Genomic DNA, 17,887 nt, shown 5'->3' with positions numbered 1-17,887 from the left:
ATTTGGTTTGTTAAAATATTGTAAAAACGACCGGAACTTTGATTTCCCCGGTATGGGGTTTTCAACGACTTTGGTTAGTTTTAATTGTAGGAATAATTATTATTTATTGTTGTTATGGAGCATTTTCTTCACGAGCGGAAAGGCATGTAGAACTATTACAAATCAATCCCAACAGAGCAATTGTGAGATATGGAAAGGAAAGTATTATTTCGCCAATCGAATCAATGCGAAATGAGTAAATCAAAACTGTTTGTTAATTGCTTGCAAACATGATGACAATAATATATGGTATGCCATGCATTTATCACATCAAGGTATGGTATACATATAATACCATTCCTAGTTTGTAGTACAATATTACACAACTCAAATCTGTGTTTTCTTTAGAATTATCATTGTGTTATGATGAACAAACCCATGCTTCTCGACTATGCTTTTGGAAACTAACTAACCACATTGGTATGTTAAATGTTTTTTATCGCATTTCTGGTGATTTTCCCATGTTTTTGAAAGAGTTAATCTAGATTTTTTGTATTTGAACAAAATCACCAAAACCATAGTCACATTTTGCTTAAAATATTTCCTCCAAATTGAGAATATTTGTTACTTTCACAAGTACTGATGGATTGTTCACATTAAAGTAAGTATCGTAGCCTACTACAGTAGGCCATAATTGTCACGAAAGAATGACCAAAAGAACTTCTACTGGAAAATTTGGTACCCTAAAATTTAGTAAAACTATCTGTCATCATCTTATTATCCGCAACTTATCGTTTGTTTTATGGTATGTGACCAATCGTGTTATTTACTTATCGTACACTAGTTACAGCTTCTTTTCGTGCCGCGTCTTGTAGTAACTGGGTATCTACTTCTTCACCGGGCAGCTGCACATATCGTACGACCGAACCGCGGATGAAGCAGTTTTTTACCGACAGCATATGTGGGTATTTCTCCGGATCCGTCACGCTGATGTCCGTCAGCTTGATATTGAGGTACTGGTCTACGGAGTGTAGCGTTCCGCAGATGCTGCAACAGAAGAGAAACGTATAGAATGATTTTGCTTGTAACACATTATTCGATGGTTTCTGTAATACGAGTGTGCAATTATGCCGGCTACAAAGTGGAGCGTTTCCACTTACCTCAAATCGTTTTTCAACTCGACAACGACATCTTTGCCAACAAGGGATTTGAAGAAAGAATAGAAAAGCTGCAACAAGAAACCATATTACTCCCATCCTTTTGCTCTTTATCTCACATTAAATTACCATTTTCGACTACAGCTTTCAGCAACCTCACAAAACCCCGATTGTTTATTTCCAAATCTTTCGCAAACTCTTTTCTTGGCGCATTGGAAAATGACAGTCTCGAACAAGCTTAAGCAGTATCAATTTACAAGGTGGGTTCATCACTAACAAATCGCTTTAATTCAATTATAAAAATAAAAGAAATTTTAATACAATGGACACTGGTCCATTTTTATGTTTACTATTTACTAGCTGTTATTGTTTCATTAGTGAGTACTACAGGACACTGTGTAAATGAGCAACATTTGTTTTTCGTCATAACACACATGCCGTTGTCAAAAATGTATTTATACATGACTGCCACGACGATGCTATGAGCTAACCTCTCTCAGCTACTTGAAGAATTAATAGTGATGGGAAAGTGGAGTCCCTGTACAGAATAAAATCCACACCATTGCTTAACCTTCAGGTCTACGACCAAAAATACCTACGTTAACATACGACCGCCTACCCGGGTAGGCCATACGTTTTGTATGGGGGTTTGCATTTTGCTGTGCTTCAAAGCTAATATCTTTTGTTCTAGATGCCGTAGTGAGTTGAAATTTTCAGTAATGATACTTAAGAATGTTTTCTAACACATCCCTTTCAAATAATAATATTAAAAATTCGATAAGTAAGTAATTTTTTCATTCAAATATATTTTATCCCATGGATCTACAATCGCCAACTCTGTAAACCATACATTTTCAATAAGTTATTGTGTTTGTTTATACTTCTTAAGTTTCTGGTGAAGTAACTTCTTGGTGCCTTCAACATTTTTGACTATAAATTGAAATTTCAAAGATGTAGAAATATTTTTCTATTAAATTTTACCTTTTGGAAATGTTCATGTTCCTCAGTAAATACAGTGGCATATCTGGAGGAAATTCTTCATTATACATTGTTACAACTAATATTTAAGCCTTAACATTTTAAAACTTAGCTCATATACATAAATTCGATCGTTTTGTTTCAAACGATAACAGTTTCTTTTGTATTTAATTCAAGCCGTTGCATCATGATTTTCTTGCAATTAAAAAATAATTATTTTGTGTAGAAAATTATGAAAGTTCACCTAGAATGCTTTCGTTGCCGTTGTGTGGTCCAAAATGTAGCATAATTTGCATATTTGTACATCGTCTTCGAGTTTATCTCATTACTAATTGTTCGAGGAGTTCGAGGAGTAAAACAGTCTTTCAAAGTGTGTCTTAGATAAATTTGGATTGTTTTCAATATAAATATAAAAAGAAAAACCAGAGAGGCACCTCCTTTCACCTACTGGTGGTTGGTCTTGGTACAGAAAAATATAAACTCTCGTACAAAACGTACGACTTACCCGGGTAGGCGGTTGTAGATTTAAGGGGTATAAATAGAAAAATGGTGTAAAAAAATACTTAGAATAAAAATAAAAGGTCGGTTTTCGGCAGAATGATAGAGAACATGTTGCTTGAGGCATTCCAGGAATTTCGAGTCGATATAGCTGTTCAATTCGAAGTAATTGCAAAATAAAAGGGCAAAACTTACCCAGGTAGGCGGTTGTAGATCTGAAGGTTAAAGCAGATGCGAAAAAAAAAACGAACGTTATAGCGTTGCACAGGTAAAAATTGTACTTTTTGTGTAGAAAACCAGAAATTTGTGAGGTTTACCGTCGAAAATTGTTCCAAAGGTTGTGAAAAACATGGTAACCCAACGAGAAATTTTGGCGTTATTTTGGGGTAGAAGAATTCTCTTCAGAACTGCCCGCTCTTCTTTTCAGAATTCTTTTACCCCTTCTTTTGCAGCAGATCTCCTATGCAATCTAGGCGTAAACCGACTTCTGAAAAGAAGTGTAAAACAATTCTCTTTATACTTGTGGGACGCCTCGAAAGAGAACGCTTTTGACGTGACTCGGGGTCCACACTGCAGCGCGACATCTCGTTTCAAAAGTAGCCCAGTTTCGGCAGAACAATCGCGCAAGCAAAGCGCGACAGAGGTAGGGGAGAATGTGGAAATATGTATCACATTGGGGCGCAAACTCGGCCAAAATTTTTTTATTAAATTTTGCGGTAGTAATGCATGATATTTGTTTAGCTACGTATTTTATGCACCCTGAATGAGTTTGGCGCTTCCACATTTGAAATTCACTGAGAAAACAAACTTAAACAAACAACGATGATATTTTGGCCCACCGTAGGAAGTATATATTTCTCCGTCATCTCCTACTTGTTGAAGAGCAGTTTGTTTACGTTTCGGCACCCGAAAAAACTTGGTAAAAATATTAATCAAAACGGAGTTTGATAACTGAAATACATTTGTGAAGCCTAAAAATAAGTAGTAAAACGAAAAATCCGATGTTTCGTGAAGAATATTGCTCGTTTTGTTCTTCTTCTTCTTCTTTCGCTATGCGAGTCGGGGTATATCCTCCTACGCTAAGTCGAACGTTTGTTCCCTTACTCGTAATCAGAGGCGTACCGACTCTGTCCGAACTCCTATGAAGGGGCTCGTCCTTTAGGACCGGCTATAAAAGCCATATGTCCACCCGCCGTCCACGGGAGGGATAATTCCTTCCGTTGTCAGGACACAAGAATTCGTGGTCCGCTTGATTGACTCAAACAGCACGAGATGTGCGGCAGCTAGGATTTGTCTGACCTGAGCTCCAGCTCGGCGTGACCACGCGGTCTTGCCGTAACCTTACTTTTCCGCTAACCCTTTCAGGAAACTTGTGCACTGCTAACCTCCGCTCTGATTCACTACCGAACTGGAACTGGCTCGTTTTGTTCGCGTTTGTGATTCGGTTTGTTTACGTTTTGTCCAGCTGTCGGTTTGTTTTCGTTTCGAATTGACATTTGACAAGAGCTATCGCGACGTCGTCGCGACGTGTATTTGTGCGACATTTTTTTTGTATAGAGTTCGGCCGCCTGTCAGGCGACGTCGCGTTTCGTGACGGGACGTCGCGCTGTAGTGTGGACCCCGAGTTACACTTCTTTTCAAAAGCCGGTTGACGCCTAGATTGCATAGGAAATCTGCTGCAAAAAAAGGGGTAAAAGAATTCTGAAAAGAAGAGCGGACAGTTGTGAAGAGAATTCTTTTACCCCAAAATAACGCCAAAATTTCTCGTTGGGTAACACACCATTTGGTTAACGGTTTTCTGGTTGTTGTTCCTTGTCAACTCCAACCACGCATTATAAACGTATCGCATTTTAAACGCGCGATGAAGTGATGCGAGATTGTCAAATAGAAAAAGACCAGAAAAAACTCTGAAAAGCAATATGTCAAAGAACAAGATTTTCGTAAACAATCAAAGAAAATTTTAATTTTCTTACTTTTTCCCTGTCCAGATGGAAGTGAAAATGCAGCACCGATCACGGGCGCATATGTTCCAGATACAAGTAAGTGATGGCGAAGCGCCCCAAACGGCTGGCCACTCCCGACGCGGATCGGTGGTCGAGTGGTTGTTGGCCCGTAAATTGGGTCTGCTGCATCAGATAGGAAAGCAACTAATACGACTCGTTTCTTTTTCTCTCTTTCTTGCCACCTTCTCGCGCCTTCCGTTGTGTCCCCGTTTTCGTAACTTCGGCTGGCTTCCCCCCACGGCGGGCAAATCGCAAATATGTGGCCACGACGATCGCGCCTCGCCATGATGTTTACCTATCGATTTTTGCGCAACGATGCGTCCCAATCCGAACTGTGTGCGTCCCGCGCGTAGGTCAGAGCACTGATCAAAACACTCAAATGTCTCCAGTCGGACGATAAATACCAGGCCCTGCTGTTTCTTATCTCGGCAATCAAGCTGTACGTCAAGTTTCTGTACAACGATTGCCAGGAACGCCTATATAAGCCCGCAATACTCAAAGAGTTGAACAACATCGAGAATGTGATCGTAGTGAATCTGCTCAAGACGCGTGGTGCGGGTACTGCGTCTGCATCGGCGTCATCAGTGGCAACCGCACGCACGAGTGCATCTTCCTACGGTGGTGGGTTGGCCAGCACAACCCGTCTCGACCTCGGCGGCACGAGCATACGAAGTACGGACCTATCGCTTGGTGGCGATGGGTTGCTGATGATGCATCCACATCGCACCCAACCGCACCCGCCGCTCATGCCCTGGGACTTACGGGGGAAGCTATTGCGCGGTAATCTATTCGACGGCCTGCCCCCGACCGACAGCGTCCGCTTAGGGGCAAATATCAGTGCGGCCGCCTGCAGTTCCCTGTTGAAAGGAGGCCAACGTCTCGCGAGTGCTGGCCGGTGGTTGGGCAACGTCCGGATGACACGCGCACTGGTGCGAATGATCGCGAACCATGATTTCAAGCTGCTATTTAACATGTTCGAGCAGAGTATATTTCCGACGTGGAAAATCTACAAAAACGAGCGAATATTCGTGCGAAAACGGCCCGCCCTAACGACGGTTACCGTCCGAACGTCTCTGCCAGCCATCTGCTACGGCAGCGGCTCGTCGCACTCGCCACCCGCAACCTACATCAAGAAGGAGGAGTTTGATTTCGATCCACCGTATTCGATCGCAGACGATCACTGCTTCGAGGAAATTAAAGATGAAGATGACGACGACCTGCTGCTGATGAAGGAGGACGATTCGATCGACATTTCGAACGAAATCTTCTCGGAAGAGGAATCGTCCACCAATAACACCTCGCTGATGCTTTCGTCCGACACAAACACGCTGGACACGAACGACTCAAGCATGGTTTCGCATGAAAGAAACAAGGAACAGATCTACCAGTGCTTACTTTGTGATAAAAGGTACAAGCAATCAACGGGTTGTTTGAGCAAAATTAGTTAACAGGTGAATATTTCCTCTCTTTCGCACAGCTATAGGAAAAGAAAATCTCTCGTCATCCACTTTAATCTCCATCCGGGATACTGTCCCGATTGTGGGAAGCAACGTGGGGTAACATCGGATGTAAGTTTTAAAACTATTCACTTTAGCTCCCCTTCGGAGTGTTATTAAAATGAACTTTTATTTTAAGGAAATCGTTGAACATAATCGAATCTATCACAAAAATCGACCTCACATCTGTGAACACTGTGGCGAAACGTTCACCCGCAACCAGCAGTATCAGATACACGTCCAGGGGCATTTTATTAGCCAAAAGCGGGTCGCGGAACAAAACTGTAAAAGTGAGTCGACAAACGATTGGTGGTGATGGAATTAATTCGTCTTGAAGAATGCGATATAACATGAAATCCGTTTTTTTCTACCATCCGTTCTAGAAATCCACAAACACTGCTGTAAAACATGCGGCATCGTTTTTAACAATCAGAAATATCTCGAAAAGCACATCCAGAAAACGAACCATCAGATGGAAGGCGTGGTGTGCGAAATCTGCGGTGCAATATTCTGTAATAGTATGAAACTGAACCATCACGTAACTCGAATGCATAACAATGGTGAGTCACACACACGTTGTGTCCTCTAGCCATTATACACGATCCAAGTGCTAAATATCTTTCTGCTTTCATCGATTTTTTCACAGTGTTCTCACAAAAGGCATCCTTAGAAAGGAACATGCTGCTACAGCAGACGAGTACCAGCGTTGTGGAAAAATCCTACTGTTGCGATCACTGCGGGTTGTCGTTTCTATCGCAAACAACCCTTCGGGATCACATAAAGCTTGCTCATACATCGGTTCCGGAAGATGTGAAGTCATCACAAACGGCGACGGTGAGTGCCGGAATATGTTTCTACAACAATCCTCTGAGGTGGATTTTAAATGAAAAGTACTTATATGTATACTTTTTCCATTCATAGGAGAATAAGTTCGAGTGTAACATCTGCAATAAACTGTTCGCCGCCAAGCGGTCGCTCAAACGCCATAAACTTTGCCATTCGGAAGAGAGGGCCTTCCGCTGCACGGTGGACAACTGCAAAGATGCATACAAAAATCAATCGCACCTAGCGCGTCACATGAAAACCGTGCACCACATCGAGCCCCAGAAGCGACTGCCGAAAGGGAAGGCCGCCGCCGCAACCGCTGCTGCTGGTGGTGGTGCAGGTGGCTCTTCTGGCGGTACCAGCGCCACGCTGTCCACCTCCACCACCGGCGATCCGTCACGGGCGTCCTCAGCCAGTGCCGACTTCATTAGCCACGGTATTGGCGACGGAGTGACGATCGGTGGTGGTTCATGCGATTCGTTAAAGGTCGGTGGTGGTGGCGTTGGCGCGTTGAAAAAGTCGGCCCTCGGTAGCAGCGAAAAATCGCTCGGCGACAGCAGTACCAACTTCAGCGACAATATGTCTTCGTTTAATTACGAATTTTCTGACACGACGGGTGGTGGCAGTTCGACACCGGCCCTTCCATCGCTTGGCGGACGGGACGAAGGTACACCAACGCTACTATCGTCCGCGATGCTCGGCGGAAGTGGTTCAACGATGGCTCCAAGATCCCAAGCGGGTGCATTCAATGATCCTGGAATAAGTTTTGCATCGACAAGTAAGCAACAGCAACACAACCAGCTGCAACAACAGCACCTTAGCTGGCAAAACCTGGAGTTTGGCTCGGTTCCGCAGCATCGGTCTACAACACTGGCAGGTGGTGGTGGACCTCCAACTCAGCCCATGCAAGACCCATTGGCCACACAAGGCAGCTTTCTGGACACCGGGCATCCGCAACACCACAATCTCCACCACCAAGCGCACCACCCATTAGGACCGGGATCGATGGGTGATCCGATGGGTGGTGCTGGTGCTGGTGGAGGGGTTTTTATGGCCTCCTCCAATATGATGCCAGGTGGTGCGAGACGTTTCCCTGTAAGTAGCCGCCGATAAATAGCCTCTCTTTAACAGTAGAAGTAACTTCATTTCACTCGATCTCTTTGTTTATTTACACAGCTTCCAGATACCACTCTGACCTGCGAGCACTGCGACGAAACGAACTTTGTTAATGCGCAACAGTTTCAGGTGCACGTTCAGGATCATTTTGTCGTGAAGGAGGGCAAGGAACCCGCGGGCAAAAGTAAGCACTTCAACCTGTGTTTTCAGTTTTTCAGCAGTGAATAATAATATATAATTTTCGGTACTCCCTCCCTAGAACTGCTCCGATTGATATGCAAAACATGTAACCTGGTGTTCGCCACTGGCGCCCAGCTCGATCGACACATCCAGAAGACGAACCATCACACGGAGAGCATCGCGTGCGAGATCTGTAGTGCAATATTCAACTCCAACCTCAAGGTCTATCAGCACATGCTAAAGTGCCACAAAAACGGTAGGTTGTGTCGTGAGAGTCATTCATTCAAGGTGTAGAAACTGGGTGTCTGGTCAAATACGACCGTCCAAAATTTGGTTAAGATTTTGGTTCTGCCCCGAAGCTAGTTGACAGTGTTTTAATCTAAAAGATTAACTAGAGTCTACCATCTGGTGCAAATCATTGTATTGTTTCCGATCCCTCATAAGATAGCTTCAATATCAACGGCCTCCATATAGTGTGACAATATCTGACTGTTTTGTGTTACTCGCATTACTAACGGCAGTTTTTTTCGATCGAAATGTTTCCTTTTAAATATTTTCAGACATTTGGTTTGCGTGCGAGCAGTGCTCGAAAGTTTTCATATTGAAGCAGGACTACGATAAACATCAGCTGGTGCACCAGACAGTCACGGACCGATCGATCATCTGCGAGCATTGCGCATCGTCCTTCCTCACGCAGGAAGCCCTCAAAGAACATATCAAAATAGCGCACTCAATGGTAAGTGGGTACATGGAATGGCACGTTCACCACGGGCCTGAAGAAATGGTATCAGTTTGTATTTCTTCAAAAAAATATTTTTTTTATATGTTAAATTGAAATAAGGTCATTGCATCTACCCGACGAATCTATTTTAAATAACAAATGTTAACGAATTAACATTTGAGTACATAGTTCTTGATAAACCTGAATGATATCTCAGTCATCTCATCTATAAACAGTTCGTTACTATAAAACAGCTATTAAAATGTTCGTAATCCGTTAATTACAAACTATCTCAATCGAATCAAATTATGCCGCAAACCGTCTATGAATTCGTACAATCAAACCAAATTTTTCTTTGACTAAAATCTTCATGTCCGTCCCATAAGCCAATTGTTTCAACGTGTCCCAAAAGATAGTACAGGGTGCGCGACGAATTTTTAAAGTGAATGTTAATAAATTGTTTCCCACCTTTGCGTCACACAGTTCAGATAAATTTCACAGCAGTGTGGAAGGTTATTGCGCTATGTATTAGAAGAAAAAATAAGGGGTTACCAGACGTGACGATATCGAACTAAGAAAGCAAACGGTTGGCCATCTGGACTCATCATCATCATCATCTTCATTTGATTCTACACCATACATTCATAATGATTTTACAACTTCGAGCGTGCCGAATTTTTGGATTCATGCAACGACTATATAAATGTTGAGTTTCAAACGAATATCAATGTATCTGTAGAATACACTGTAAGGTCGCTTGCATTGAATACACCAGTTTCATTTCTCTACGCCAATTATAGGACAAAAAATACAAGTGCACCATCTGTAACAAACTGTTCGCCGCTCGGCGGTCGCTCAAGCGCCACAAACTTTGCCACGAGGAGGAGGCCGCCTTCCGGTGTCCGATCGATGGATGCACCGAAGCATTCCGTACGGCGGCGAACTTAGCGAAGCATAAAAAAATGGCTCACCCGGCAGGTATAGTGGCAGCCCCGACATCCCAGGTTCCCGGATCTATCGTTCCCGGAGTGATGGTAGCACACGATTCGATGGGTGAATCACCCCACGTCGCTACCAAACTGCCAGGTACGATGGCCGGTGGTCCGCTCCCAGCCACGGCATCTGGAACCATGAAGGTATTGGAGAAGGTACACCAGGAACCGGCTGTGCAAAACGCCGGCGTAGGCCAGGTCATGGCAGGTCATCATGGTACGAACCCGCTCATGGCTGTTGCTGCGGGAATGCTAAAAACCGAACCCCGTCCATCGCCTAGTATGGGTATGGTGGTGCCCCCCTCGAGGACGAGCAGTGCAGGAAGTAGCGTCGGGTTGGGCGGCAATAACACAAACAGTGGCAGCGGGGCGAATTTGCCCTACAATCCATACGAGGCGCAAGGTGCCATGCACTACAACAGTGTTGGACTCGGAGTTTCACCGGGATCGAATATAGGTCCCGCTGGGCATGGTCATCATGCGGCCCTACATCACCATCACCATCATTTGCAACAACAACAACAGCAACAGCAGCATGGAGGAAATCAACATCATTCATCACAGCAGGCCCTTCCGCATCATCACTCGCAATCTCAGTTCGTTGGCATGACGAATCCAGCCGGTGCGGCCGGCCTGCACTACACGTCGGCACACGGTGGCTCCCGGGGTGGTACGGGTGGCACCTCGGGTAATCTCGAACAACAGCAACAGCCCTCAACGGTTGGCTATCGAATGGCCGGCGAAGGCGGTGCGAGTGTTGGACCCTCTGGTGGCAATACTGGAAACATTCCTTACGGTTACGCTCAAATGGGTAATGCGTACGATTGGCAAAACATGGCTGAAATGGGCAACCAGAACGCAGGTGTGGAGACCGGTGGAATTGTTGGTGGTGCGAATGCCGGACAAACGCAAGTTTCTTCTGCATCCGCCAGCGCAATGAAGGGTGCTGGTAGTAAATATTACAGCGCAATCCACGAAAATAACCCTGGCGGTGCTGGTGCTAGTGGCGGTGTAGGTGCGGCTAGTGGCGTAGCCACGACCTCCGGGTTTCTTTCTCCGCAGCAACTGCAACACCAATCGCCTCACCAATCGCACCATTTACAACAATCTCAACTTCAACAGCAACAGCAACAACAGCAGCTTCCACATCATCCTCAGCAGGCACAAGCAGGTGGTGTACAAAGCAAGTCATCTCAGGAACATTCTCAACAACAACAGCAACAGCAGCAGCAGCAGCATATGATGAATATGAACAATCAGGAGATGATGGGATATCAGGTAAGCAGTAAAACGAAACGAGTTAGAAGGTTTCGATATTTATTTTAATGACTCATTCTCATCTCTTGTGAACTGACGTTATTTTTATATATTAAGATGCTAAGCTAAGCTTACTGTGATTTTTTACTATATGTTTTACAAACTGATCCTTCTGTGTTCACCACAGAGTTTTCACTCTCTGCTCTAGTGACTACATGTTCTACCTAGGCCGATGTAGTATAACAGAACGATACAATCTTTTAACAACTCAAAAGCGCATTTTCTCGAATGCCTTCTTTTGTTAGGAATAATGAAAATTCGTTTATTAAAAATTCCTGCTTGTTGCGTGTTCAAATGATCAATAACTCTAGCGAAACAATTTGCTCTCAAAGTTTTGTTGGGCTTCCACTACTACTTATTTGTGTACAACTTACAAAGCTATGCAACTACCACAAACATACGGAGGTTCTTTGGGACTATTAAGTGATATATGAGTCTACTTTCCGCTCCCTAGACTGTACACCTCACTATTATAATCCATTCTTTTTCGCACTATGGTAGATCATGTTGGTCTAAAAAGCCGATTATGGACGATGAACTATATATACAACAACAATTCCAAACTGAAATGGGGCACAACTTTTTCATTTCTTCTAATTTCGCGGCCATGGTTGTAACGTTAAAAAAAAATTCGAAACTTCATATTTCATTGCAAAATATTCCCAACAGTTAGATAGTTGCTATGGGGGGTGCCCATGGCGCAGCGGTAGTGCGAGGAAACACCACACCACAGATGTGTTATCGAATCTCGAGTCTTGCACCCTCCGGTATTACAAACGGCTGACCACCACCGATCTATAATATACCGTCTTTCGGTCACATAAACTCTTTTCGGAGAGAGGCCTTGTCTCACATAAAAAAAAGTTAGATAGTTGCTGTTTTTTTATACTATTTCTGAAAAGTATGCAGAAGGCAGCGCTTTATGTTACCAGCGCTATACTATACTACTACACTTTTAATAGTTGTAGGTGATATTTTGTTACTATGAAAAAATAATTTACGAATTGTATGATCGTTTTCAGGACATATGGAATGCCAATATGATGAAGATGGAATTTCAGGAGGAAGGAACTGGTGGTAACGGCAACAGCGGGGCGTACAACAGCTTGGGAAATATCTTGACAAACCTAGAAATGATTGGCGGCAGTAGTAACTTCGAGTCACAAGCACAACAACAACAGCAACAACAAAGCTATGATATGATACCTGCTTCCCGCACAAGCGCCGATCCTCACGTTCAGTCACGAGGACCGTCTGCACAATCACCTGCCGCATTAGCGCAACAGCAAGTACAACAACAGCATCACCAGCAGCAACAACAGTTACATCAACAATCTCATTCGAAAGGAGGTCATTTTCATAGTAAACAACAGTCACAACTCCCAAGTCATGCTCACCTACTATCGTCGGTCGAACCGGGACAGATGGTGAATCAGCAGCATCATCAGCATCAGCAACAATTGCACCATCACCATCATCAGCAGCAGCAACAGCAGCAACAGCTTCACCATCACCATCATCATCATCATCAGTCGCAACAGCAGCAATACTTCCAGGAGCAGCATCACCAACAGGTATTACCCCATTCACATCATTCCGGCTCGATGGGCCACTCGTCAATGGGTGGTAGCCACCATCATCATGCTCAACTTCAACAACAGCAACAGCAACAACAGCAGCAGCAAGCCAGCCCTCACCAGCAGCAAAACCCACATCATAATCCACATCAGCAGCAGCATCATCTACATCAACAGCAGCAACAGATGTACAACGCACACATGCCCCATCATCAGCAGCTGGTGCAACATCATCCGCATGCTCCGGGACCACCAGGTGTGGTTCCGGGAGGCGGAAGCAGTAGTAGCAGCAGCAGCAGCAACAGCAGCAACACCAACGTACCACCCCATCATCCACAGCATGCTGGTGTGCCCGGACAACAGCAGCAGCAAGCGGTTGGGATGAACTACAACCCGGCGCAGCCCCAGGGGGAGCTTGGTAACGGTGCTTCAAACCAAGCGACGACCTTGCCGGCGGACATGGTGAAAGCGCAGGCAAACAATCTACCCTTTGTCGATAGCTTTACCGAGTCGATCGACTACCTGCAGCAGTCCTTTCAATACGTCTAATGTCGGCTATCCTAGCTTCTATCCTCCTTAGTTTGTGCAGCCTACTTTGTTTTGTTGTCACTTTTCGAAACCAAATTCGACCGATGTCACCGCCTCTTGCACGATTTGTAACGGTCAAAATCCGTTTTTAAAATGTGACTAGTAGGAAACCCGTTTCTTACACACGGATATGAATCGTTTGATCTTATATTTTGCACTATTTTGCCATTACTCTTACCGTACCGTAACCGGGACGTTGCAATTAAACTGAACCGATCGTGATCGTTGAACGATTTTCTTATGTTTTGGTTACTTTCCGTTCAGCATAGGGGACCAGAGTCGTCAACCAATTACAAAAATACATGAAAATGCATGCTAAACGCAGACGTACGAATAAAACAAAATGCATATATTAAGATAGTTTAATTTAAAAACAAAAATTGAGGCCTCGGCTAAGTGACGATTAAAAATCGAAAAAGGAAAGCATGAGAGAAAAGAGAAGGTACAGGAACATCTCGTGTTGGAGAAACCTTATACGTATATACGTATATGATTGTACATTTATAAATAAAACATAATATATTTTTAACTAATATTACAATACCAGGACAAAATCAAAATGTAACTAGTTACTGCATCAGGCTAGAATTGATCCACAAAATCCACACGCACGGATTCAAATGCTTCTCGTAAGAATCCCTGTCACAGCAAAACAACGCACAGCGTGTATGTTGTGTGAAATACGTTCCAGGGAGCTCTAATAACGGGTTTTTTTTTGTTGTTGCTTCAGTTCAGATGTGATAGCGTTTCTAGGGACGAGGAAGCGTGTGTCCAGCGGTTCTCTCCGGTGCTGACAAGATCGACCATGGCCACCAATAAAGGGTGCCCCATCTGTCAGAGGAAGCGTTGGATCGTTTTTAGGTTTTAAAGTAAGAATTATGTTTACTAAGGCACTCTTATTATAGAGACAAAAAATTAACCATGCCCGCCCCGGTGAGGTAGAAAGTACAATTTAACCGGTACATTAACGAATGCGAGGCAACAAACCGCGCCTTGCCCCACAAAGCGCACACACAAACATAGCGTTTGCAACTAGGTTATTTGTTTTCTAATTTAAAAGTTTTTGTTTTTATATGGAATTATGTTCTCTTCGTTCTTTTTCCCGCCACAGGAAAATGTTTATTACTATTTCATGTTAGTCCAAAACCGTCAGCTATTAGTTTTTTCATTAGTTAAAACGTGGGAAAGCGTGGGCGTGAGAGAAAAATGTGCATTTTCTTAGTGTTGTTTGTGGGATAAGAATTGTTTCTAGAGATTAATGTATGTTCGTATGATAAGCGGATAACGTCTTAAGTCTATGATTTATGTTTTCGTGTGTTTCAGTCGGAGTGCGTGTTGTGCCAGTGCTCTCTTTTTAAGTTTGTTTTTGATATTTTCTCACACAGTTTCCCCTCTTCTCTTTTGCATTTTACTTTTCGTTGCCTTTTCCTATTTAATTTGTCCGAAGAACAACAGCAACACTCCTCCCATCCAGCGATATAAGGATAAAATAAAATGCTAGAATGTAATAATGGATCGGAGACGGACGCGAAACTGATGAAATAGGGCAGAATAATAACTACATCCCAGCAACAATAAGCAAACACCCCGTTCGGAAAGAGCGTAGCGGAGAGATAGAGTGTAAGAATGTATATTGTAAAAAAGGATATGTAAAACATAAACCTATTCCACATTGTCACTACAGCGCTGGTGGTATATTCGACGATGGTCCTGAAACAGATCTCTGGATTGGATTTCTATACAAAAACTAAGGAAAGCCAAGTCGATGAGACAAACATCCAACTCAGAACTTGCTCGAAACATTGTACAGATTTATAGTTCATATTTTACAGATTCAATAGAGCAACAATTAACAACACCCTTTCTTTAGATGAATTTTTAAAAAACCTTCCACTAGTTCGACGTACAGGTTGGTGAGCAGAAGCTTTACCTAAGGGAAGAGTCACCTAAAACATCTCAAAATTTAATAGTTAATGGTAACCATGTATAGGCAAGCTTAAGAAAAATAGCACATAGTTGAACGAAAAAACATGAACCCGATTTGAATCTAACGAATGAAAAAATGATCTGATCAAACAACTTGTTAAAGCCAGCGATCATCTGGCTCGGTAGTCCTGTTCGAGCAAGGGGTAACAGATAGAAGTAAAGAAAAGCAAATAAAACAAAACACCAGAGCACGTCGTAAGATAATTATATAGTACCGAGAGGCAATGTAAAAACAAGCAAACGCATTCTTTTTCTACACTCAACAAAAGACGTACTAAATATTTAATGAACTATACAGAAGCAAAGCAAAGTAATATATATATATAGTAACGGAAGGAATATAAATCAACACTCAGCCCGCTGCCAATGGTGGCATGTGCAATGGAGGCTGCGGGAATAGAACACTCATTCTCCAATACTCTTAATACTTTCAGATTATACAACACATATTTTGCTATAAAGTCAGTATGAGGGTACAGCTGTGCTCCATCATCGAAGAAAACACAATAAATAGTAATCTTGTGCTCTAGCGACGGATGAATATGGGGAATAAGAACGAAAAACAAATGTGTAAAACGAAAAGGAAAGAGAGGAAAATTAGAGGAAAAGTCATTGAAAACCAACACACACATACACATACACACATCCACTCAAGAGGGAATTAAACAAGAAACAACACAAATTAAAATAACTATTAACCTATTATATACACGATTATTATTATTCTTATGATTATTGATTATTATTATATCATTATAAATATTATTGAAAATAAATGCTAAACCAGAAACAATAATTGTGGAAAAACAACGTGGAAAAGAACGTAAGCTACGATTTGATTATCTCCTTTGCTTAACATTTTACCAAATACCAAACTATCCGAAACACACGAATTACATTTTGCAAATCTAGCAATGTTCTAACTAACAATTATTGACCCCGTTATCTGTGATGGAAAGTAATTACTTCATTTACGGCTACTCGTGGGTAGCCAATTTTAAAGTTGTATTTTTTGCCGCTTGTACTAAAAATAGAGAACTCCTGAATGTTCTAGATGCATAAATCCGTTTTATTTATGAATTGAATTTAGAATTGAATTCTGCCACATCTGTAGTCTGGACGAAGAAAATCACTCGCCAGCCTAGGTTGGGCCAAATGTCTGATGGAGACATTTATTTTCCGACTTTAAAACAACGAAAATTTAGAGTTGGGGGTACAACACAATGGTAAAGCAGCTTGTCTTGCTTGCGTTTCGCTAATTCAAAGCGTCTGTGTGCCGTATACGTTAAGCAGGTTTTTAAGTAGAACCCAGTAGAGTGTGAAATGTTTTGTAGTTGTATATTGTTTAAACTCAAAGTTTGTTAAAATCACACTCGCGAAATTTTCGTTTTACACAATTATATGTAAATAAAAAAATGAACGAGACAACATACCTTTGAGACACGCGCCCTTAAAAGTGGAAATTCGAAGATGCTCTTCCTATAGGAACTGCATCGTCCGCTCTTGTGCAATCACGTGGCAGTCGCCTCGAATTCATCCATTGATGATTTTTTAAATGCGACCACCGGGTCGTTTCACGGATAAGCCATTGGGTTAATTCGCCAATCCTGGAAATTGGTAGCTCCTCTCCGTATGTGGGACACGAAAGGTACCGACTACACAGAAAGAAGATGGTATTTTTGGACCCTGAACTCCGGAGAGTGGTTCCACGATTTGTCTCTGTTGAAAATTTTGCAAACCACTGTACGCGGGGAAAAAAGAATTGACTGGTCGTTTCGTGTTTGCGTAGAAATTTGTAACAAATATCTTTAGATAACACCGCATTTCTAAAATATATGTTTAGGTAACAGGTTGGACCCATCATCATTATCTTGGTTTGCTTGTTTGAACATATTAACGACCACTATCGGTCTTCATAACTCAACGTCTACGTAGTAACATTTTATTTCTAGTAGACTTTGGTTAGTAGTTACTAATGAAAACTCTCTAGTGTAGCCGAGAGTGTAATATCAACTATTATATTAAGGGTTAGAAATGGCGTTATGCAGCAAACAAGTATGTTTTCCCAATGCGGACATACGTGATAAAACAAATTGAAAAAGGCAATAGAATTCGATTTTGTTTCAATTTTCAGTCATCTCATACCAGCACCGTCGTCACACCCGATTCTGCGGAATCGAAAGATATCGGAAAACCGAACGAAGAGCTGTGTGAAATGACTGTCGCTCGCTTTATTTAAATTCTCCATCTACATATCTCCCTAATACACATTATTCGCGCCCTCAGATGTCTCGCGTGCATTGCGCTTCGGGTGTGTGTGTGTGTGTGTCTGTCTGTACTTCACAATCGGTTGCATTTGTTGTTACTAGATCGATACCATCCATTTTCCATCGACATCGACATCGACATGGCTTCCGCGCTGCACCAAAATTTAGCATAAGGTGCTTACCTAAAAAGACACACTGGGCTCTCCC

The 17,887-nt window shown here is 42.6% G+C and overlaps 3 protein-coding genes across 3 annotated transcripts in view; 1 reads left to right on the top strand and 2 right to left on the bottom strand.

The window, feature by feature from the left end:
- Window positions 1-575: 575 nt before the first annotated feature.
- Window positions 576-2,963, bottom strand: LOC131293840 (U6 snRNA-associated Sm-like protein LSm2). Its single transcript, XM_058321893.1, has 4 exons — window positions 2,930-2,963; window positions 2,808-2,827; window positions 1,140-1,207; window positions 576-1,026 (listed from the first exon to the last, which is right to left on the bottom strand). The coding sequence occupies exons 1-4, from the start codon at window positions 2,961-2,963 to the stop codon at window positions 810-812; spliced, it is 339 nt and encodes a 112-aa protein (XP_058177876.1). The 3' UTR covers window positions 576-809.
- Window positions 2,964-4,600: 1,637 nt separating this feature from the next.
- LOC131286731 (uncharacterized) overlaps window positions 4,601-17,887 on the top strand; it is a 23,792-nt gene continuing 10,505 nt past the window's right edge. Inside the window, exons 1-13 of the mRNA XM_058315728.1 lie at window positions 4,601-4,651; window positions 4,969-6,023; window positions 6,093-6,183; window positions 6,251-6,401; window positions 6,495-6,671; window positions 6,758-6,921; window positions 7,036-8,031; window positions 8,113-8,236; window positions 8,312-8,488; window positions 8,793-8,968; window positions 9,754-11,223; window positions 12,285-12,793; window positions 16,619-16,626. Of these exons, the coding sequence (XP_058171711.1) occupies window positions 4,601-4,651; window positions 4,969-6,023; window positions 6,093-6,183; window positions 6,251-6,401; window positions 6,495-6,671; window positions 6,758-6,921; window positions 7,036-8,031; window positions 8,113-8,236; window positions 8,312-8,488; window positions 8,793-8,968; window positions 9,754-11,223; window positions 12,285-12,793; window positions 16,619-16,626 (5,149 nt within the window). The remainder of the gene's footprint in view (window positions 4,652-4,968; window positions 6,024-6,092; window positions 6,184-6,250; window positions 6,402-6,494; window positions 6,672-6,757; window positions 6,922-7,035; window positions 8,032-8,112; window positions 8,237-8,311; window positions 8,489-8,792; window positions 8,969-9,753; window positions 11,224-12,284; window positions 12,794-16,618; window positions 16,627-17,887) is intronic.
- LOC131286740 (ATP synthase subunit alpha, mitochondrial) overlaps window positions 17,826-17,887 on the bottom strand; it is a 2,901-nt gene continuing 2,839 nt past the window's right edge. Inside the window, exon 4 of the mRNA XM_058315739.1 lies at window positions 17,826-17,887. This exon is cut by the window's right edge and continues 1,173 nt beyond it. The gene's annotated coding sequence lies outside the window, so the exon portion shown is untranslated.

This window comes from Anopheles ziemanni, chromosome 2, assembly GCF_943734765.1.
Source record: "Anopheles ziemanni chromosome 2, idAnoZiCoDA_A2_x.2, whole genome shotgun sequence".
NCBI classification, from domain to species: domain Eukaryota; kingdom Metazoa; phylum Arthropoda; class Insecta; order Diptera; family Culicidae; genus Anopheles; species Anopheles ziemanni.
The sequence above is the reverse complement of the archived record's forward strand: the minus strand, read 5'-3'. Positions and strand labels throughout refer to the sequence as shown.